Here is a 23,780-nt window from a genome sequence, read left to right on the forward strand (position 1 = left end):
ATTGAGTGATTACTGGGTCATTGATTGATTGAATGGATCAGTCGGTCGTTGTGTGATTACATTGTTTAGGAATCTCTCTCTCTGAATGTTATCATCAATCTAAGGGACGGACGTTTTACCGTCTGATGAAAGCAAAAGCTAAGGTTGATCATCAACAACAACAACAGTCAGGGGCAACTAGTGTGAGCTCCAGGGAAAGTTGAATCTTTCACGTTTTCTTATTTTATCACGAGAGGTAACGCTGAATGACAACCCTAACCCTAATGCAGGTTACATGGCTGTCAGTGAACTGAACTTGTATGTATTGATATTGTGATGATGATGTCACACAGTGACCACATACACCTGAGTTACTGTATCAGAGTCCACTATTATGGTCATGTCAGGTAAGCAGGTCAATAACAGCCTGTAAAAATGGGTTTATGGTCGATTTATGCTGGTTGTTGTAATTGTTAATTGAACCCTTCTTGCACTGAACAACCGTTTTGAAAATGCTTTGGACAGCCCATGTATTTGCAGTTGTGAAGTTAATCTAAATCACTTGGAGTAGTGTGCATGTTATATATCACAAGAAACTACCCAACCTCTACCGTCTTTAACTATGAATGCACACAACACTATAACTTACCGTCTTTAGATAATAAAGTACTCAGTAGAGGTTGAGTATGTTATTATCTAAAGATGGTAAGTTAGAGTGTTGTGTGCATTCATAGTTAAAGACCGTAGAGGTTGAGTACTTTATTATTTAAATATGGTAAGTTAGAGTGTTGAGAGAGAGAGAGAGGAGATAGAGAGAGGGGGGAGCGAGAGACTGTATTTAACTATGAATGAACACAACACTTTAACTCACCATCTTTAGATAATAAAGTACTCACCCTCTACTGTCTTTAACTATGAATGAACACAACACTCTAACTTACCATCTTTAGATAAAGTACTCAACCTCTACTGTCTTTAACTATGAATGAACACGACACTCGATCTTACCATCTTTAGATAATAAAGTACTCAACCTCTACTGTCTTTAACTATGAATGAACACAAGACTCTAACTTACCATCTTTAGATAATAAAGTACTCAACCTCTACTGTCTTTAACTATGAATGAACACAACACTCTAACTCACCATCTTTGGTTAATAAAGTACTCAACCTCTACTGTCTTTAACTATGAATGAACACAACACTATAACTTACCATCTTTAGATAATAAAGTACTCAACCTCTACTGTCTTTAACTATGAATGAACACAACACTCTAACTTACCATCTTTAGATAAAGTACTCAACCTCTACTGTCTTTAACTATGAATGAACACGACACTCTATCTTACCATCTTTAGATAATAAAGTACTCAACCTCGACTGTCTTTAACTATGAATGAACACAAGACTCTAACTTACCATCTTTAGATAATAAAGTACTCAACCTCTACTGTCTTTAACTATGAATGAACACAACACTCTAACTCACCATCTTTGGTTAATAAAGTACTCAACCTCTACTGTCTTTAACTATGAATGAACACAACACTAACTTACCGTCTTTAGATAATAAAGTACTCAACCTCTACTGTCTTTAACTATGAATGAACACAACACTTGGTTAAGCGTCTGAGGTACTCAATTGTTTAGCCATCTTTATCTGCATTCAATGTGAAATAAGTTCGGCCAACTATGGACTGTGGACTAACATTCGACTAACTGTGGACTAACATTGCACAATAGGACTCAATTTCAACCTAATCCACATTCTTACAGCTTTGGTAGTGTTGTTTCTCAGGTCAGGTTAGGGTTAGTTATTGGCCATCTTTGTGCTGTTTTTCAAAGTAACATATTTCAAATTCATATGAATCTATTTTTTGCTAATTATTTTCTCTCGCACTTTTGATATCTTGTCCCCCCATCCACCCTTTCCTCCCCTCCTCCGTTCCTCTCATTCCCTCCCTATCTATCTCTCTCTTTCTCTCTCTCTATCTCTCTCTCTAGTCTGCAGTTCTCTGAGTGAGACCCTCCCCTGCCCCCTCATGTCGACCTTCCCAGAGTACATTGCTCAGAATGAGGAGCGGGACGGCGTGCGCTTCAGCTGGAACGTGTGGCCGTCCAGCCGCCTGGAGGCCACCCGCATGGTGGTGCCCGTGGCCGCGCTCTTCACCCCGCTGAAGGAGAGGCCCGACCTGCCGCCCATCCAGTACGAGCCGGTTCTGTGCAGCAGGGCCACCTGCCGCGCCGTCCTCAACCCATTATGGTGAGTCGGGATGAGCGATTTGGGGGGGGGGGGGATCTAATTGTGGTTATTTTTTTTAGTTCGATTTATTTTTGAGCTTTCTGTATTTTTCACCCATCCCAATTTTAGTCGTTATGCCAATTCCCTTCCTGGTCTTTGCGCGCATTGCCCCACTGTCGGCCTGGGGAGAGTGTAGAACTACCACATGCCTCCTCCGATACATGTGGAGTCAGCCAGCTTCTTTTCACCCGACAGCGAGGAGTCTCACTGAGGTTCACGCTATTTCCCCCAGATCCCCTCCCTGCGGAACGGGCTGAACATGTTTGGTCATCAAAGAGAAGCAGGCTATTCTAGGTCTATATACTAACCATACTGTCTTTTACTATCATGCACTTTGCTACCAAGTAATCTTCTTTGCCTAAATGACTACCTACTATGCTAATCTGTCTTTACTACTATGCATTCAAGACTGTAGCACCCAACACTGTTTGACGACCAATCTTATCTTACTTACCAGAGTTGTACCCTTCCTGCTGACTTGTTGTACAGAACGTGTGCAGTAAGTCGCTTTGGATAAAAGTGTCCGCTAAATCAGGGGTTCTCAACCTTTCTGCTGCCAAGGCACCCCCGTGTTCAATAAAATATTCCAGGGCACCCCTACATACGATAGAGACTTTTCCGGTCCTGTCTTTTTTGCTACAATGATGACAAAAGTGCTTGCTTTCAAAATAATGTTTATTTAAGAAACCGGGAAACACATTTGTGTGTATATGCAGGCTATATAATGCATTATTAACAGGTGTTTCAGGTCTAAATGGCTTAGTACTGTTGACATTACACTGCTTGTAGTAGTAAATCAAATAGCATATTTCTTTAAAAAAAATTACAGAAAAGTGCTATCTGTTGCAGCTGCCATAAAAATAGCATATTTTGATAAGTTTGACAATTTCTCAAAAACAGAAAATCATGTATTTTTTTAAATATAGAAAAGGACCACCAAGTTACCATTTCTCAAAAAATATAAATAAATACAGAAAATAAGCACTCGTTCACTCAGTGGACATTTCTAGCTCAATGCGAGGTCTGCTGTTGCTGGCTAATAATACGGTCAATACGTGGGGAGATCTTTGACAAGGCACCACAACACGCATGTCATCTTCAAGGCTCAACTTGGCCCTATATTTTGTTTTCAGAGCGGTCATGGATGAAAAGCCAGCTTCACACAGATATGTGGTGCTGAATGGTATCAACACCTAACTGCTGCATCATGAGATACTTGGTACTCGGCACCACACTCTGAAACTAGCTCTCCAGTGGTATCGGATGAGATTTCAATGAGTTCTTCCAAGAGTTTGGATGGAGATGTGTCAGGAAGCTTTGTCTCAATGTTGTCTGTAAAGTTTTTTTTTATCCAGAGTAACTTTGGTGATCATTTTCTGTGTTTTATTAAATAATGATTTTCAGATTTTGAGAAATGGTCAAACTTATCCAAATATGGTATTTTCATGGAAAACAGTGCAGCTGCAACAGATAGCACTTTAGTGATCATTTTCTGTAATCCAAAAAAAAAATCTTTTTATTTTTTTTATTTTAAATCTCAAGGCACCCCTGGCAGGTCTCTGCGGCACCCCTGTTGAGAACCGCTGCGCTAAATGACTAAATGTAAACGTTTGGGAGGATTTTCCCAATACTAAAGTCCAAAGCCAAGTGACTTGATTTTCTGCATTTCTGCCACATAGAAGCATATTGGAGCTCTCTAATGAAGAGGAATCACGATGCTGAGTTTAGGACTCTGAATCGGTTCTTGGTGCATCCGGCAACACCTGTAAAACAGGCTGCTGCTGCTGCTTTGGGAGATATTTAGATGTCGGGGTGAAACGTTACCGTTTACTTCTCAGGCACTGATTCCAGTGGTAACTTGCGTTTCGAACACCACAGGCACATTAACCGTTGTAGCCTACGGTCTGTGTTTCACTGATGAAGAGGACGGGTTCCCACTAGGGCTGCACGATTTTGGGAAATAATCTAATCTTCGGACAGATATTGCGATTGCGATAAAATTTGCGGTTATAATAATAATTTTTTAAGCAGTCCCACAGAGGTTTATTGTAAAATGCGGCTTGCATCTGGCCTACGCACTGGGTCTGTTTGGGACACAGAGCCTGAAAATGTTTCTTTTTACCTGGGAATTGATACCGGTACCCAACGGTACTTTTTTTCTGTACTTTACTCTCCCTCTCTGAAGTCTAAACTTCACAACACACAATCTAAAATCCCTTACCTCCCTCTCTCAAACCGTTCCTACAACAATAACAACAACTTGCAAAGGAGATCTTGTATCTCAATGGGACTTCCTGGTTTAAAAAAAATAATAAAAAAATTTAAAAAAAAAATGCGCTTTGAAATCGATAAATTGTTCAGCCCTAGTTCCCACTAAGCTGTGACTGGGCAATGGGCAGCAGACAGCACGTCGGTCTTTAAACGGATGCTTGTCCAGGAGGTCAAGCTGGCATGCAATCCTGGTCGGCTGGTAATCCTGTGAGCCAGATGTACAAGCTGGCAGGATACACCTCTGGAAGCTTCATCCCGTTATTTTCCTGTCAACAGTTTTCCACAGTAGAGTGAAAAATTAGGATATGGGAAAAAGAAATGTTGGCCACTTTCTAACTTGGTTCATGATTTCATTATTTGAAACGTTATCCACCCAGACTTATTGTAGTGGAAGTGGTAAACTTCAGCTGCTGTCGGTAGGGATGGGACCGAATATTCGATCCCATATCTACATTCGATTTTCATATCGGAAAATTTATGTATTTTTATTTTAAGCAAACCATTCTTATTTCATTCCTTTTTATATTTAGAGACAGCCTAATTGATCTAAAAGATGCACATGCTACTGTTTCTGTTTGTTTATTAAAACCGGTTGATAGAAGTGCCTATTTATGTGCAATACCCTTTGATTTTAATGATCCATTCTATTAAAAAGAATAACTGAATTGAACTGAAACTGAACTTTTTAACCGAATATTTGATATTATGAAAAACGAATATTCGAATAGCACTTTTGCTAGAAAGTCCCATCCCTAGCTGTCAGTCACCTTCACTGGTGTAATGTGTAAACGTCAGCTGTCTAGGAAATAGAGTAGAGTGCTTGTTCTGTCACATTCCCATCTGTCTCCCCTCACATGCAGAGATACACGACTGAATTCTGAGGCAGTTTGCTGATGTTGGTGAATAATTTGTCTCCAAGCCAAATAAATACTTTAAAGGCTCTATCTGTGATTTTTGGTTTTCTTTGGACCATATACACGTGGGGTATATCCATATACTGTACATCTTTGTTACTCATCTGTTGATGGAAAATAATATTTGTCTTAAATCAAATGAATAAAGCTTCTTGTTTACATTTGGATTAGGCCTTTAATTCTAATTGTATTATACATTTTTTTCCTCCTCTCTCTCACTCTCTGTCTCTGTCTCACAGTCAAGTCGACTACAGAGCCAAGCTGTGGGCCTGTAACTTCTGCTACCAGAGAAACCAGGTACTGTAGGCACTGGGGACTGAAGCAGATGATGCAATAACAGACAGACACATAGACCCAAGATCACATAGACACACACACACACGCACGCACACACACCCCCACACACACACACACACACAGATACATACACACAGACACACACTAAAGATCTAAAGATGATCAAGGCTGAACAACACTACAAAGAGAGGATGCACACACACAAGTGTAAAGCTGCATACATACGATTAGATTTAAATGTATTGTCATCATACAGCACAAGTACAGTACAACCAAAATAAGTTTAGCCTCCAACCAGAGTGCAACAATTAACAGTAAAGTGCAACAGTAATGTACAGGTGATTTAAACTGGGTATAAAATATATAAATGAGTACTACTGGGTGTAGTGCTAATCAGATGTATGTACAGAGTTGTAATATATATGTACAGTGATGTTCGGCTGTCCTAACTGGGGTGGGTAGTTTATTCCACCATTGTGGGGCAAGGACTGAGAATAGGCGACTTCTCTTTGATGACCCTCCCGGAGCTCGGATAGGAGTAGGTCTGAGACGGCCAGAAGATGCAGAGCGTAGGGGTCTTGAGGGTGTGTAGTTAGAGACCATTGACCGGAGGTAGGCAGGAGCGGTTCCCTTTGCCGCACGGTATGCTAGGTCGAGGGCCTTGAAGCGGATTCGTGCAGCAATGGGGAGCCAGTGAATGATTTAAACGCAGAAAAAGCTGGTATTTAACAGAAAAACCTGTCTCAAGTGCCCACCTAACTACACAAAAGCCACATGCACAATGGCCACGCCCCCAGTCTCTGTCAGCTGGGTGAAACTACTTAAAGATTTACACAAAACAGTCCTTAATCACACACTTCACAATGATGTACACAAGTATTATTCAGTTAAATGATCCTACCCTCTCTGCTGTTTGTCATCAGGTATATTCAGACAAATATATATACTGTATATGTGTGTGGTAAATATAAATGTAAATATGTGGTATATACAGCACCGTTGTACATGGATATCATACAGAGTTTATGGGTAGTGTAACTGAGGGGTACAATTCCCTGACTGTATTACTAGATATGATACTTACTACCACTACCTTTGTACTTAATATTCGGCCACCCAGTACACGGCATAAATATATTATCATGAACACTCTCACGTAGATGAAACGGATCCAACACAAATGTACGAATTAGAAGCAGGTCTTTATTTCCTACACAGCGATGGTGTGTAGAATAAACACTTAATCACTTAATTACATTTATGAATTGAAATAGTATGCACTTTTATGGCAAGGAGTATTCGTCGGTATATCAATAGATAATGTCCAATCTCTGAAGGCGCAGGTGGTAAATATACGACCTGGAATAGTTAAGGAATAACAGCAATGATACTTTAATGATTATAGGCTGGATACACTAGAGGGGGTTAATCCGGTCGCTTGTAAGCCGACAGGAGTAGGAGGGGGGGGGGGGTAGAATCCAGCTGCCTCGTCCGGCCAAGGGTATCCCAGGTGAACCCACTGTAGTGCCGTTCAATGCGCTGGCGATCCTTGGACCACAGATGAAAGCAGGTGGACTCTTTGTGGGCCGGCTCTCTCCGGTCCACGGGGGAGAGATGTGGAGAGACCTCGTCTTGCAGAGCGTCTCCTCACCTTGCGTCCTCTCCAGGGGGGGGGTTCCAACACACGGTAGTGTCGGGGGTCTTTATCCATAGAATAATCAAAGTATCCAAAGCATAATCCGTGCCTGGGAAGGCGGGCTGTCGTCGGTAGAATAATCCGGTATACAGGTCCACTCGCTCGTCGGCTCTGGGGCTCCTCGGGTGCAGCTTCACATAGGGTCAACCACCCTGGGTAAGCAGCCAGTTCTCTGCCCGAAACGATGGGGTACTGACTACGGTAGTATTCTCACCGCACGAAGCACTATATATTAACAGACTATTATTAGCTTAATAGACTACGTCCAACTCGACGATATAGTGCCAAATATGACTATTCAAATATTAATATACACGATGTCTCAATACCGATGGTAGGCCGAACTTGGCCTTACTCCCACACGTGGCATCGCGGGGAGGCTTTACGTCTGTGACTCTATTGGAGGGTAAGAAACTGGACTGAAAAGAAAGTCCTACTTTAGTAGCGCAGTATATATACGCACTATGAACAAATAGTCCCATTAGTGGTGCGGTAGCCAAATTCCTACGCGGAACTAGGACTTGTTCCTACATGTCGAGCGGTACGTTTGAACTGGGTCTGAGGGGTATGGCAGCCTGGCACCAAGGTCTCGACCAATAGTAGAATGGAGACTATTATGGGATGTTCAGTAGGCTAGAATGGATATTCAATGCATATTGTACAAGGAATATACAAGGGATATCAGGGAATATTAGAGAATATACAAATACAATTAAATATATATATATAAATAAATATATATATTCGGTTTAATCTGGCCCTTCACAACAGCCACCCCCTGAATAGGTCCCAGACCTAATCAGTTAAACGGAGACAGATTAATCGCGTTGTCTATTTACACATAAGGGTTTGCTGTAGGGGTCAGTCAACTTCACAAAGTCATAGGGTTGTAGGGTCATGGTCATCATCGATTGTGTCTGGGAGTCGAGGCAGTTCTATGAGCCTTGCCACGGGACTGGTGTAAGTGCGACCCTGGACGAGCACTTCAGCTGCTCGGACCTTGCCGTCGGCACCGGTGATCACTTTGCTTACGCGGCCGGCCGGCCACATAGCTCTGGGCAGTGATTGATCAATAATCATGACGACTGTTCCTTCTGTCAAATTGTCTCTCTCCTTTACCCACTTCTGGCGGGTCTGTAGAGACGGTAGGTAGTGCAGTAGGAAACTGTTCCAAAACTTGTCGGCTAATACTTGGCTGTACCTCCACATTCGTCGGCCGTTCGCTTCTTCAGGCCGGTACATTGTCTGGGGTAATGTGGGATCTAGCCGCCCCATCAGGAGTGTGTTGGGGGTAACTGGGTCGATATCCGCCACATCACTGGAGACATATCCGAGGGGCTTCGAGTTAAGTACTCCCTCAATCTCCGTGAGGACTGTCATTAGGACTTCTTCCGCCACAGTCTGGGCCCCAAGTACTGCGTACAGGGCTGTCTTTATGGAGCGCACTTCTCGTTCCCAAGTGCCACCGAAGTGGGGTGCGTTTGGGGGGTTGAATTGGAAATCAACCTGTGCTGGAGCGAGGTGGGTCTTAAGTTCTGGGCCCATAGCTTGGAAGCTCTCTCTCAGCTCTCTTTCGCCGCCTTTAAAGTTTGTCCCATGATCGGACAATAGGGTAGACGGTCTTCCTTTCCGTGATATGAATCTACGGAAGGCCATAAGGAATGAGTCTGTGCTCATGGTCGGGAGAAGCTCGATGTGTATCGCTCTGGTGGTCATGCATTTGAATACAATACCCCACCGCTTCTCGGTTCCTCTTCCTTTCTTTATGTGCAGCGGGCCAAAGCAGTCCATACCCGTTGAGTGGAATGGCTTGTCACCGATTCGGAGGCGACATGGAGGAATGTTAGCCATCCTTGGTATGCTGGGCTGCGCGCGCCACTTGCGGCAGTCTAGACATGTTCGTTGGAAGCGTCGTACCGCCTCTCTTCCTTGTAGGATCCAGTAACGACGTCTGATTTCCGCGAAGACTCTTTCTGCTCCTGCGTGATGTACATCCTCATCGTATTTCTTTATAATCAGCTCTGTGACCTTGTGTCGGCTGTTCAATACGATCGGGTATTTAATGTCATCCGGTAGATTGGGGGCTCTGCGTAGGCGACCACCCACTCTGATGAGGGTGTGAGCGTCGCTCTCGGGGGCCAGGTGAATTAATCTGCTGTCGGATGGGACGGGCTTTCCTCCCTGTAGACAGGCCAATTCATCGGGGAACGAGTCTCTCTGGGCTCGCTGCAGTAGAAGCAATTCTGCTTCCTCGTAGTTAGCTGCTGACATATCAGCGGGGGACTTGCACTCCGGGTGGTACCGCAGGAATGTTCTTTGTTGTGCACTCTCTATGGACGTGCAATCGTTTATGTTAGGGTCGGTGGAGGCTACGGTGCTCAATCCACAGAACACAGACTTCTTAATTTTCACCTCCTCTGGACTTGCTTCCCTCGGGATAGGCATGGGCCACTGTCCTTCCGGGAGTCTTAGGAATGCGGGGCCGTCACTGTAGACATTGCGACGGGTGAGGTCATCCAGGGGCATCCCCCGGGTGATGACGTCAGCTGGGTTCTGTTTTGTATCAACGTAGCGCCACTCTGTTTCTCCGGTTAACTCTTCGGTTAAGTCTTGAATCTCGGTGACTCTGACTCCCACGAAGACTTTGTACTTGCATGAGTCCGATTTGATCCAGGCGAGTACCGTCGTGGAATCTGACCACAGGATTGTTCTAGACACCGGTATGGTGAGCTCACGTTGGATGAGCGTGGCTAGGTGCGCTCCGGCTAGGGCTGCGCAGAGCTCTAGACGTGGGATAGATTGTTGCTTGCGTGGGGCTATTCTCGAGCGGGCGAGGACAAATGCTGTGTAGATCTCTCCCCCCTGGTCTTGGGCCCGCAAGTAGGCTACTGATCCGTATGCGACCTCTGAGGCGTCACTGAAGACGTGTAAGTCCATTTTACATGTCTCTGGCCTCACCGTGGGTGGGAAGTAGCTTCGGCGCATATTAACGCCTGGGAGTGAGTGGAGCTCCATCTCCCACTCTCTCCAGGTGGATGCAAGGTGTGCGGGAATGGGGTCGTCCCAGCCCTGGTCCTTGTCCCACAATGCTCGTACAATCATTTTTGCCCTGGTGGTGTACGGTAGAATACATCCTAGCGGGTCATATTGTCGGGCGAGTGTTGTGTACACACTCCGTCTGGTGGTCGGCGCCGCCGCCGGCCTTCCCTGCTCCGTAGTCAGGGGCTTGTGTCTGTAGTGAAGCGAATCTGTTTTGAATCGCCACACCAATCCCAGGGTCATCTCCTGGGCTTCTCCCGGGATTGTAGCCATCCAGGTCTCGCTGCTGGCTGCCTTGTCCTCGGAGGAGAGGCTGCGCAGTACTTGCGGATCGCTGCTGGCCCACTGCCTGAGATCAAAGCCGCCTTTGATCAATGAGGCGCGGAGTTTAATCAGGAGAGCCTCGGCTTCTTCCTGGGTTGAAAGGCTTTGTAGACAGTTGTCTACGTAGAAGCTGTTCTTTACGCTGCGTCGGACCTCTTCGTCCGCTGCTGGGTCCTCTGCTACATGTTTCTGTAGTGCAAATGTCGCACAGCAGGGGCTGCACGTCGTTCCGAAGGGGAGGACTTCCCATTGGTAGATGGCTGGGTGCTCATCTCCTGGCTTCTCTCTCCATAGGAACCGTAACAGGGGCTTGTCCGCCTCTACTAATCTCACCTGCAGGAACATTCCTTTAATGTCCCCGCTGATGGCCACCTTTTCCTGGCGGAAGCGGAGTAGAACGCCGAGTAGGGAGGGGCCGAGTGTGGGACCGGGCAGTAACTCTTTATTCAGATTTTGGGATCCGATCTGGTAGCTGCAGTTAAATACTATGCGGTCTTTACCGTTGTGATGGACCTTGTGGTGGGGCACGTACCACGATTCAGTGGTCTGGTCAGCCTCTTTAATGTCCATCTTTGTGACGTGTCCCGCTGTGATGAGCTTCTCAATCTCAGCGCGGTATACACTCTCTTGGGCGGGGTTCTTGGCTAAGCGCCGCTCCGTGTTCAGCAGGTACCGTTCTATGGCGTCTGTCTTGGCGTGGAAAGTAGGCATTCCTTCTCGCCGCAGGAGTGGCGTGGCGTATCTCAACACGCCGTTGACCGGGACTCTCTTGGTCCCTGTCTCGAGGAGGTGAATGGCGTAAATGTCATCTTTAGAGCGAATGTCTTTCTTTCCATTCTTAAAGGGCATTTGTTCCAAGCTCCATAGCCGCTCTACGTGTTGCAGGAGTGCGGTTTCTCCCTCTGTGACTCGGGAGTGGAGACATCTAGTGGCTGTACTTCGGTTGAGAGATTTGGCGAGCGGGCCTTGGAGAGTCCATCCCAAACGGGTCTCGACTGCTGCAGGACAGCCTCGGGGTCCGGTATGAACCCGGTCTATCGGGACAATGAGGTCTGCATGGTCGGAGCCTATCAACAGGGTCGGCATAGCATTGTCTATGAGCGGGATCGGTAACTTGCGCAGATGTGCATATTTCTCCATCAGCTTGGCGACGGGGTATGTGTACCGCGACAGTCCTATTTCTTGGCTGGTGAAAGCGTCTGCAATCTGGTACCGTCGCTCAGGCTGGCCGCTTGCTGCGATAGAGAATGAGACATTCTCGCCCTTTATCGTCTTCAAATCTCGTCTTATTGTCCGAATTGTCATTTGGGTTTCGCTTCCCCGCAGCCCTAGCTGGGCCGCAGCGGAGGCGAGCAGCAGGGTCTTCTCTGACCCGTCATCGAGGACGGCGTAAGTGTCCAGGACTTTATTCTGGTAGCTTAGTGTCACACGCACTACTTTTAGGAGTACTCGGGCTCCACTGCTGCTGGCGGGATCGATGTACATGATGCTCGCTTTGCTGCTGGATGGTGCGGGTGAAGGGCGCCGTCTGTTACTGTCGTGAAGTATGTCCAGATGGGCTCCATCGCACTTGGTGCACCTTTTCTTTAAGCGGCATTCGGCTGCCATGTGTGAGCGCGCACAGCGAAAACAGCGCTTGTTGGACTTTATCCATTGACTTGCTTCCTCCGCGTTCAGCTTGGGGAAGGAGTCACATTGCGCTAGCCAGTGTTCTTTCTCACAGTAGGGGCACACTATCTTCCACTTCTCCGTTCTGGAGGGGGTACTGTGGCTCCTGCTGCTCGGTACTGACTCCGATTGGTGCATCACAGTCACCGATCTTCTTCCATCATTTAGTCGTCTGGTTCCTTCTCTGGAGCCAGGGGTGCTCCGTCCGAATGTATCTAGCCGTAGGCTGCTGACTTCTCTCGCCAGGAAGTCTGCTAGATCGAGGAGGTTCGGTTCGGGGCCATTCGGGTCTCGGTGGTCTCTCTGTCGCCTAAAACGCTCCTGTCGAGCGGGCGGCAGCTTCTCCAAGATCCTTTCCACATTTGAGTTGGCGTAAAGTTCATGCCTCCCCTTCTCTCTCTGCGCTCCCAACATCCCTACCAGGGACTGCACTCTGATGGACAGGTCGTCCAGTGCTCGATTGTCTATTGCTGGGGGTAAGCGGTCGATGTGTCGGATCTCCTGGATCACGTAATCCCATATGCGCCCATACCTCTGGTCCAATGCTACCAGCGCTGCTGTGTATGGGGTGGTGGAAGTCGCGTAGGCGAGCGCTATATTATGTGCGCGGGGCACCTTTAAGTGCTGCAGTAGGATGGCGTATTTGTGGCGTTCATCCAATACATCCACCAACATGGTCTCCAGACACATGCGGAGTTCTGTATACTGGGCCCGGTTCTCTTGGGTGAAGTCGGGTACCATAGGCGTGCCAATGTATGACGCTGACTGTGGATACATCGGCGAGCGTTGGGGGAGAGGCCTCCTAGGCGAGTCTCCTCCCGCTCCTTGGTATGGGCTGGTACCGGCAGTGTACCATGGCCCGCTTGTCCAGGTGCTGTTCCTCGGTGCGGGTCGTGCGTCGTGCTCACCCGTGTATAGAGTCGGGGGTCTGTAGCGCAGCTCCGCGGGAGTATAGCCTGGGCTGTACCGGACCTCCTGGTCCGGTAGAGTACTGTGCTGTCTTCGGGCATGGTTCTCCTCCTCTTCCTCTTCGTCTTCAGTTAGGTCATCCAGTGCTTGTAGTCTCTGGTTTAGCCTCTCCACAGGATATGCTGCTCCTTCCCGGTTGCTAGGTCTCGCTTGGACCGGTGGGGGGAGGTGGTCTGTGGGGGGTATAGACCTCGTCTGTTGGTCAAGTTCAGGGTTGTTTACTCGGCTAGGGGATGCCGCCCTGGAGGTGTGTCTAGACGAGTTCCTGGAGCCTCTGGCGGAGGGAGAGGGTGTTGTCCGTCTGATCAGCTGTTCTATTAGTTGCGCTTGCTGTCTGTCGCGCTCTGCGTCCCGTAGAGCACCAGCAGCTGCTCGCTGGCTGTCTGCTCGGTCTCGGGCCACATTCTCTTCCATCTGAATGCGTCTTATTTCTAGACGTATATGCTCTTCTTCGCTCCGCTGCTGGATCTGCAGTCGGTCGCGTTCAGCAGCGGCGTTCAGGCTGATGAGGAAGGCCTGCTGTAGGGTCCTCTCTGCCTCGCTGGGAGAAGGCGGTTGTATAGGGGAGCCTTCCCTCGGGGTACTCCTTGCGGAGCCTTGGAGCTCTATCTCCACGGTGCTCTCCCCGTCTTCTTCCGTGCCGAGTTCTCTCTCGGTAGCGTTGTATTCCTCCCGGGACTCATCGGGGACTACTTCTTCAGTACTGGCGGGGTGTGAAGTCATGTCTGGTTCCCACTGGTCCCCACCGTGAACTTGGTCAGTTACATTAGAGCCCGTAGGGGCCTCTATGGTCGGGGTAGTCTGGGCGTTGGGGTTAGACATACTTTTACTTTCTAGTTTTACCGCGTTTACTGTTAGTAGAAGACTAGGTTGTTGACTGACAGCGTAAGCCTCTAAGTACTGAGGGAGCCGTCGTTCGCGCTGCGGGCGTTGGTTAGGAGGATCGTTTCGTGGAGTGTTCATCATAGGCCATTTCAATATTAATAACACTATATTAATATTACACTAATTACCATCCGGCTCGAAGGACCAATTGTAACTGAGGGGTACAATTCCCTGACTGTATTACTAGATATGATACTTACTACCACTACCTTTGTACTTAATATTCGGCCACCCAGTACACGGCATAAATATATTATCATGAACACTCTCACGTAGATGAAACGGATCCAACACAAATGTACGAATTAGAAGCAGGTCTTTATTTCCTACACAGCGATGGTGTGTAGAATAAACACTTAATCACTTAATTACATTTATGAATTGAAATAGTATGCACTTTTATGGCAAGGAGTATTCGTCGGTATATCAATAGATAATGTCCAATCTCTGAAGGCGCAGGTGGTAAATATACGACCTGGAATAGTTAAGGAATAACAGCAATGATACTTTAATGATTATAGGCTGGATACACTAGAGGGGGTTAATCCGGTCGCTTGTAAGCCGACAGGAGTAGGAGGGGGGGGGGGTAGAATCCAGCTGCCTCGTCCGGCCAAGGGTATCCCAGGTGAACCCACTGTAGTGCCGTTCAATGCGCCGGCGATCCTTGGACCACAGATGAAAGCAGGTGGACTCTTTGTGGGCCGGCTCTCTCCGGTCCACGGGGGAGAGATGTGGAGAGACCTCATCTTGCAGAGCGTCTCCTCACCTTGCGTCCTCTCCAGGGGGGGGGTTCCAACACACGGTAGTGTCGGGGGTCTTTATCCATAGAATAATCAAAGTATCCAAAGCATAATCCGTGCCTGGGAAGGCGGGCTGTCGTCGGTAGAATAATCCGGTATACAGGTCCACTCGCTCGTCGGCTCTGGGGCTCCTCGGGTGCAGCTTCACATAGGGTCAACCACCCTGGGTAAGCAGCCAGTTCTCTGCCCGAAACGATGGGGTACTGACTACGGTAGTATTCTCACCGCACGAAGCACTATATATTAACAGACTATTATTAGCTTAATAGACTACGTCCAACTCGACGATATAGTGCCAAATATGACTATTCAAATATTAATATACACGATGTCTCAATACCGATGGTAGGCCGAACTTGGCCTTACTCCCACACGTGGCATCGCGGGGAGGCTTTACGTCTGTGACTCTATTGGAGGGTAAGAAACTGGACTGAAAAGAAAGTCCTACTTTAGTAGCGCAGTATATATACGCACTATGAACAAATAGTCCCATTAGTGGTGCGGTAGCCAAATTCCTACGCGGAACTAGGACTTGTTCGTACATGTCGAGCGGTACGTTTGAACTGGGTCTGAGGGGTATGGCAGCCTGGCACCAAGGTCTCGACCAATAGTAGAATGGAGACTATTATGGGATGTTCAGTAGGCTAGAATGGATATTCAATGCATATTGTACAAGGAATATACAAGGGATATCAGGGAATATTAGAGAATATACAAATACAATTAAATATATATATATAAATAAATATATATATTCGGTTTAATCTGGCCCTTCACAACAGGTAGACTATAGTATGAGGTAGGTAGTTAAAATTATTCTGATTACTATGATTACAGTGTAGGGCATTTGTAGACAGTGAAAGCAAAGCAGTAGGTTCAGAGTTCAGAGTCGTACAGTATGGGTAACAGAGCCTCGGGTATGGGCAATGGAGTTAATAAACACACATCATTCTTCCTGACAAAACTGCATGTTTCTCTACACGTCTATATCTGTAGTTACTTGTCTTTACTCTGACCTGAAGGTGTCGCTATAATCGTTCTCTTTGAACTACGTACGTTTACTGAATTGAGCAGGTGTTCCTTTTTAACATTACACATTCTCAATAGTCTGGTTTAATGTCCACATCTTGGACCACTGTACACACACACAGGAGACGACAGACATTACGCTGTCCTCTAGAACAGTGGTTCCCAAAGTCGGGGTCGCGACCCAAAGGTGGGCCGCGAGCAGCCACGGGTGGGCCGCGAGATGATTTAATTTTTTTTTTTTTTTTTTTTTTTTTTTTTGTCAGGCCACTGAACTTAGAAGCAGGCCAGGACAGTGTTTCTAGTTGTATTCTAAAATTCTATTCTATTGTATTCTAAAATGTGACTATATGGTTTTATATTAACTTAATAAATAAACAAAAACGAAAAATCTACTTATTTCAACGAACATTTCAAACTAAATAACAGATTATGCACATAAAACGCTGAAAACAACCGAAGCAACAATAGTATTTTAATGAGGCTATTATTATTATCATTATTATTTTGCAACAAGTTAGCCCTCTCATAAATAGCACATATAAATGAATAACTAACTTGAACTAACTTGATAGGATTGAAGTGATATTTGGCTTAAAAAATCGGTCGCCTGGCAAAAAAAAAAGAAAAAAAAAGCCCGACGATGTGCATTGGGCCGCGGCTCTCTGACGCCTTATTTTCTGGGCCCTGGCCTGAAAAGTTTGGGAACCCCTGCTCTAGAACAGGGGTTCCCAAACTTTTCAGGCCGCAACCCTCAAATAACGGTGTCAGAGAGCCGCGACCCCCACTATTATAGGAGGTAAAAAAATATATATATACATTTTTTATTTATTTTTTTATAAATTGAAATGTATGGTTGAAACATGCAAACGTTCAAACGCACACACACTAATAAGCATTGGAGGCTTTTAACCAGGGTCGGACTGGAGAAATCATTCAGGCCAGGAAATATAGTGCAAAATATAGCCCCAGTCAGGACACTTTTTAAGCAGGGGGTCTGGGGGTCCCCCACCAGGAATGTTTTTGTTACAAAGACTTCATTTCCTGCATTCTGGTGCAGGAATCTTTTAATTTGTACCCTTTAAATGCCAGTGTTTGTGATGGCATCACAAATTATTGTTAAAAAACAGGCTAGAATACAAATTTAAGTTTATTTATTAAAAAAAAAAAAAAAAAAAAAAAAAACAGGCTAGCATAATGTATGATTAGCAACAACACTGATTTTGATGGATTTTCTGTTTTTTTGTAATGTCGGATTGAAAAAAATACAATCTTTTATTCAACTTCAGCCCTGATCATAACACCACATATTAATTTTATAATTCTAACCCTTAAAATGCCAGTGTGTGTGATGGCATATATTTGCAATATATCAAATGCAAAGTAGATTTATCTGGGGGGGATTATTACAGGCTAGCATGTGTCAATGATTAGCAACAACAGTTTTTTGTAAGGGTCCCGCCTCCACCAATCACACATGGCTCCCTTTGTGTGTGTGTGAGAGCAAGAGAGAGAGAGAGAGAGAGATAGTTCTCCAACTTGTGTGAGTTGCAGTGATCTCCTGGTTGTTCCCCATCTAGGTTATCTAACTATTGTGCTGCTGCAACTAGAAACACTGGCCTGCTTCTAAGTTCAGTGGCCTGACTGCATAAATTATTATAATTTTTTTTAATCATCTGGCGACCCCCCCATGGCCAGCGGTGCGTTCCTCATATCAACTCTGATTGCGCTAATGACTCCACGTGCATGCGCGCTCCCGCGCATGCGCATAAATGTTCCCTCGCTTAAGCACAGACCAGACGGTGCCTAATTGCCTCTATGAATGGAATGTAACACATTTCATTCACAAGTTAGGTGTGAATGTATCTGAGAACGTATTTAACACACCTGACGACCGGCGCTATTGATATGCAAAGTAGCCCAGGCGGGTACTTATAGCGAGTGCAGCGCATTCCTGTGTGCATGCGCTTCTGCTCTAATCTTTGTCGTCCCATGAAGAACGCATCCCTGCCCACGGCAGCTCGCGACAAAGAATGTAAATGTAAAACATGTCGGGACAAAAAGATCCAAGGTGTCCACAGGATGTTTACATTACGTTCCTATCTTCCAGTTCCCTCCGACCTACGCCGGGATCTCAGAAGTCAACCAGCCTGCCGAGTTGCTCCCTCAGTTCTCAACCATCGAATATGTGGTCCAGGTTAGTCTGTCTAATGAATATGTGGTCCAGGTTAGTCTCTGTCTAATGAATATGTGTTCCAGGTTAGTCTCTGTCTAATGAATATGTGTTCCAGGTTAGTCTCTGTCTAATGAATATGTGGTCCAGGTTAGTCTCTGTCTAATGAATGTGTTCCAGGTTAGTCTCTGTCTAATGAATATGTGTTCCAGGTTAGTCTCTGTCTAATGAATATGTGTTCCAGGTTAGTCTCTGTCTAATGAATGTGTTCCAGGTTAGTCTCTGTCTAATGAGCTGGCTGGATAAGCTGCAAAACATAAGCTTTAAAAAACAAAACAAAAGATTACTAGATGGAATACAATGCAAAGCACTTCATCAGTGACACCATGTGTTCTATTTTAAATACCCCCCCCTCCAGAGAGGTCCCCAGATGCCGCTGGTCTTCCTCTATGTTGTTGACACCTGCATGGAGGACGATGACCTGCAGGCTCTGAAGGAGTCCCTCCAGATGTCCCTCTCTCTGCTGCCCCCTACTGCCCTGGTGGGTCTCATCACCTTCGGACGCATGATCCAGGTCCACGAGCTGGGCTGCGAAGGGATCTCCAAGAGCTACGTCTTCAGAGGAACCAAGGACCTCAACGCCAAGCAGCTCCAGGTACGCTCTTTCAGGAGGACGTTTAAAGCAGTTCCAGGCACGGTTAGCCCTTTCAGCTCCAGGCACGGTTAGCCCTTTCAGCTCCAGGTACGGTTAGCCCTTTCAGCTCCAGGTACGGTTAGCCCTCTCAGCTCCAGGCACGGTTAGCCCTTTCAGCTCCAGGTACGGTTAGCCCTTTCAGTTCCAGGTACGGTTAGCCCTCTCAGGAGTACCTTTAAGCAGTTCCAGGTACGGTTAGCCCTCTCAGGAGTACCTTTGAGCAGTTCCAGGTATGGTTAGCCCTCTCAGGAGTACCTTTAAGTAGTTCCAGGTACGGTTAGCTCTCTCAGGAGTACCTTTAAGCAGTTCCAGGTATGGTTAGCCCTCTCAGGAGTACCTTTAAAAACTTTGGCCATTCCCCTGGCTCTTTTATGTGTTTATCACATTTATACTGGTCAAGGATGACCGACAGAAACAGGCTGAAAGGGTTCAGATGGGGGGGAAGACACTCTGGGAAAGGCACGGCTGCAGTCGGGATTCGAACTCGCTAAGCCCCAGATCCGTGACGAGCACAGTTGTCCACGGCGCTGAAATAGCGATCGCGGTACGTGGTGAGCTACTGGAGCTCCCCTCAGGAGTACCTTTAAGCAGTTCCAGGTACGGTTAGCCCTCTCAGGAGTACCTTTCAGCAGTTTCAGGTACGGTTAGCTCTCTCAGGAGTACCTTTAAGCAGTTCCAGGTACGGTTAGCTCTCTCAGGAGTACCTTTAAGCAGTTCCAGGTACGGTTAGCCCTCTCAGGAGTACCTTTCAGCAGTTTCAGGTATGGTTAGCTCTCTCAGGAGTACCTTTAAGCAGTTCCAGGTACGGTTAGCCCTCTCAGGAGTACCTTTAAGCAGTTCCAGGTACGGTTAGCCCTCTCAGGAGTACCTTTAAGCAGTTCCAGGTATGGTTAGCCCTCTCAGGAGTACCTTTAAGCAGTTCCAGGTACGGTTAGCCCTCTCAGGAGTACCTTTGAGCAGTTCCAGGTACGGTTAGCCCTCTCAGGAGTACCTTTAAGCAGTTCCAGGTACGGTTAGCCCTCTCAGGAGTACCTTTAAGCAGTTCCAGGTACGGTTAGCCCTCTCAGGAGTACCTTTAAGCTACTCCAGGTACGGTTAGCCCTCTCAGGAGTACCTTTAAGCAGTTCCAGGTATGGTTAGCCCTCTCAGGAGTACCTTTAAGCAGTTCCAGGTACGGTTAGCCCTCTCAGGAGTACCTTTAAGCAGTTCCTGGTAGGGCTGCACGATTTAATAATAATCTAATAATCTAATTGCGATAATAATAATCTAATTGCGATTTTTCTGACAGATATTGCGATTGCGATTAAATTTGCGATTATAATATATATGTTTTTACAGCCCCACAGAGGTTTATTGTAAAATGCGGCTTGCATCTGGCCTATGCGGTGGGTCTTTTCAGGACACGGAGCCTGAAAATGTTTCTTTTTACCTGGGAATCGATACCGGTACCCAACGGTACCTTTTTTTCTGTACTTTACTCTCCCTCTCTGAAGTCTAAACTTCACAACACACAATCTAAAACCCCTTACCTCCCTCTCCCAAACCGATCTTGTATCTCAATGGGACTTCCTGGTAAAAAAAAAAATCGATTAATCGTGCAGCCCTAGTTCCTGGTATGGTTAGCTCTTTCAAGAGTACTTTCTTAGCGGCTCCAGCACCAGACTGGTAGGTTTCACATCACATCATTGTACACATTGGGTGACTGTAGTAGGGTTAGGGTTAAGACTTCAGGCCAGGTGGCACCAGTGACGTCCACTCAGCTGGAGGTACGGCTCAGGCTCTGAGCCCCTCGGACACGGCAGTACTCACTCCTACAGTAGTTACCAGTCAGAACAGGAAGGACATGCAGTAGTTTCCCAGATTAAAGTAATCCAGCGCGAAACACCGTGCTGTCCCCGATCCTCTGTGATCTGTCACTCATAGTAGCCATAGGATGAAGTTGCATTGAATTATACCTCCTTGAAAACATTTATTTTTTTAAGTTGCAGTGAAGAATCAAGAATCAAGAGGTTTATTTGTCACATACATACCAGGGCATACAGTGAAATGCAGGTGGTTATGCCCGCATTGATTGTGCAAAATACAATAATAAAATAGGCATAGAAAAAATAAAATAGGTAAGACACAAGATATGCATGGTAAAAAAATACCTGCTAAATTCCTGAGAAACTGGTTCCTATATACACTACTATACAATATACAATTTACAATTTTACCTCTTTAACTCCTTAAAGTATCTAAACTATGCTATACAGTACCTCCTTCCTTTAAAGTGACTTTCTATTTTTAAAGTGACATTTTGTTGAAATGAAAGAGATTACAAATGTAAAGAGACGTCACAGTATGTTTCATTCTACTTTAACTCTTGTATGTATGTTGCATGTCTGTGTCTACAGGAGATGTTGGGTCTGACCAAGCCTGCTGCAGCAGCCCAGGCTGGGAGAGGCCCTCAAGCTCCACAACAGCCACTCTCCAACAGGTACACACACGCACGCACGCACACACTAGGGCTGAGCCCAAACGTTCGAGTGTTCGAACCTTCGTTCGCTACGTTGGCATTCAAATTCTAAATCAACATTTAAATTTTTTATAATAAAATATTTAATTATTATTTTTTTATTTTTTTTCTATTCATTCTGTTTAAACCAATGGGGTTTTTCTTCACAGTTGCAGATAAAGATTAGGCTACACTAATATTATAGTATTAAAAGAAACTGATGAGTTATATTCATTCGTAGTCCTAAGAAAGAGGAGACCTTTCTTTCCAATGCTATTTATTTGTCTCATAATCTCACACACATCCAAAAACAGTTTTGTGCACATTAGGGCTGCAACTAACGATTATTTTGGTAGTCGACTAATCTAACGATTATTTCTGTCACACCCTCCATCTCTGCTTCCTGTGGGCGCGGCTCCTTTTCCGGGCTCTTAGCAGACTTCTTAGCTTAACATAACCGACAGTAAATTTGGGGGAACTAATGGGATAACTGGGGTTGCAACAAAAGTGCAACTAAGGGCTAAAAACACAATGAAATAAAATAATAATAATAATAATAACAATAAATAATATATGCTTCTTAGCAGACTTCTTAGCTTAACATCCCAGGGAACTAATGGGATAACTGGGGATGTTGTTTGCTCCTGACAAGAGTCTCAAAGTCTGGGGTGATGGTAGACAAAGCAACTCTGAGCTCATGCTCCATGTCCAATCTGTTCCTCCGCTTTGTCTTCAGCTGGACCAGAGCTGAGAAGCCACTTTCACCAAGATAGGTAGTGCAAAAAAGATTTTTTATTTGTATTTAACGACTCATCGACGCAAAAATTCTGCGTCGACAAGTTTTTATGATCGACGTCATCGATTATGTCGACTAATCGTTTCAGCCCTAGCTAGCGCATATTGATTTAGTTTGACAGAGCGAGTGGTGGTGCATGGCCGTTCTTATATTGAGCTTTAAGTTCCCACCTCTACAGAGAATGACTCCCATTGGGACACAATACTGTCGGACAAATAACATTAACTCATTTACAAGTTGTATTAAGTTTAGCAAATAAGGGAACAAATAAATAACATTTCAATGCAGTAAAAAAAGCAATATTTCGATTTTCGGGTTTTGTCCACATATAAGCCGCACCGTTATATAAGCCGCAGGGTCGAAAAATGGGAAAAAAAAGCTGCGGCTTATAGTCCGAAAAGTACGGTATATCAAATGCAAAGTAGATTTTTCCGGGGGGGATTATTACAGGCTAGCATGTGTCAATGATTAGCAACAACAGTTTTTTGTAAGGGTCCCGCCTCCACCAATCACATGCAGCTCCCTTTGTGTGTGTGTGTGAGAGCAAGAGAGAGAGAGAGAGAGAGAGAGAGAGAGAGAGAGAGTTCTCCAACTTGTGCGAGTTGCAGTGATCTCCTGGTTGTTCCCCACCTAGGTTATCTAACTATTGCACTGCTGCAACTAGAAACACTGGCCTGGCCTGCTTCTAAGTTCAGTGGCCTGACTGCATATTTATATTTTTTTGGAAATCATCTGGCGACCCCCCCGCGGCGGGTCGCGACCCCCACTTTGGGAACCCCTGTTCTATAGTAGTGCTGCTTTAATACTATGATATTTTGTAATTCTTTCTCTGAATATAATATAATAATAATATAATATAACTACATCCTACAGAGGAATGGTATAATCATAAAACACACCAGTTCTCTCAGCTGATGTTCTCTCCGGTTCTCTCAGGTTCCTCCAGCCGGTGCAGAAGATTGACATGAACCTGACCGACCTGCTGGGGGAGCTGCAGAGGGACCCCTGGCCCGTCACCCAGGGCAAGAGGCCGCTCCGCTCCCTGGGCGTGGCCCTGTCCATCGCCGTGGGGCTCCTGGAGGTATGGATTTGGCTTGTTGTTGTTGGAGTTCTATCTAGTTTCACTTTTTAATAGTCCAGTCATTATATGAAAAAACCTAGGACAAATTGCAACAGTAGCAAACTCAACTGATTTTGTGTCCTCATTATGTCCTTAGTGAGGGAAAAAAAGTCCCAAGGAATCCCATCATGGGAAAGTTTTGAAAACGACCTATATATATTCATATCGAAAAATGCCTGTTATAACATAGTGGTGAAAATTGTACTTTTAGATATCACTATAAAAACTCACAAGCTGATTACACACACAAAGACAAGAAAAAAAGTCAATCACAACTTCATTGAATTATTCTGTTTACTCATGCAAATCACACATTATCTTATT

The 23,780-nt window shown here is 45.6% G+C and overlaps 1 protein-coding gene across 1 annotated transcript in view; it reads left to right on the forward strand.

The window, feature by feature from the left end:
• LOC311222861 (protein transport protein Sec23A) overlaps positions 1–23,780 on the forward strand; it is a 72,715-nt gene that overhangs the window by 471 nt on the left and 48,464 nt on the right. The window contains exons 2-7 of the mRNA XM_084307500.1: positions 1,990–2,248; positions 5,712–5,769; positions 18,287–18,373; positions 18,768–19,004; positions 21,440–21,522; positions 23,273–23,417. Coding sequence (XP_084163626.1) covers positions 2,028–2,248; positions 5,712–5,769; positions 18,287–18,373; positions 18,768–19,004; positions 21,440–21,522; positions 23,273–23,417 — 831 coding nt within the window. The 5' untranslated portion in view covers positions 1,990–2,027. The remainder of the gene's footprint in view (positions 1–1,989; positions 2,249–5,711; positions 5,770–18,286; positions 18,374–18,767; positions 19,005–21,439; positions 21,523–23,272; positions 23,418–23,780) is intronic.

Source organism: Notolepis coatsorum (genome assembly GCF_963971535.1).
Source record: "Notolepis coatsorum genome assembly, chromosome: 2".
NCBI classification, from domain to species: Eukaryota; Metazoa; Chordata; class Actinopteri; order Aulopiformes; family Paralepididae; genus Notolepis; species Notolepis coatsorum.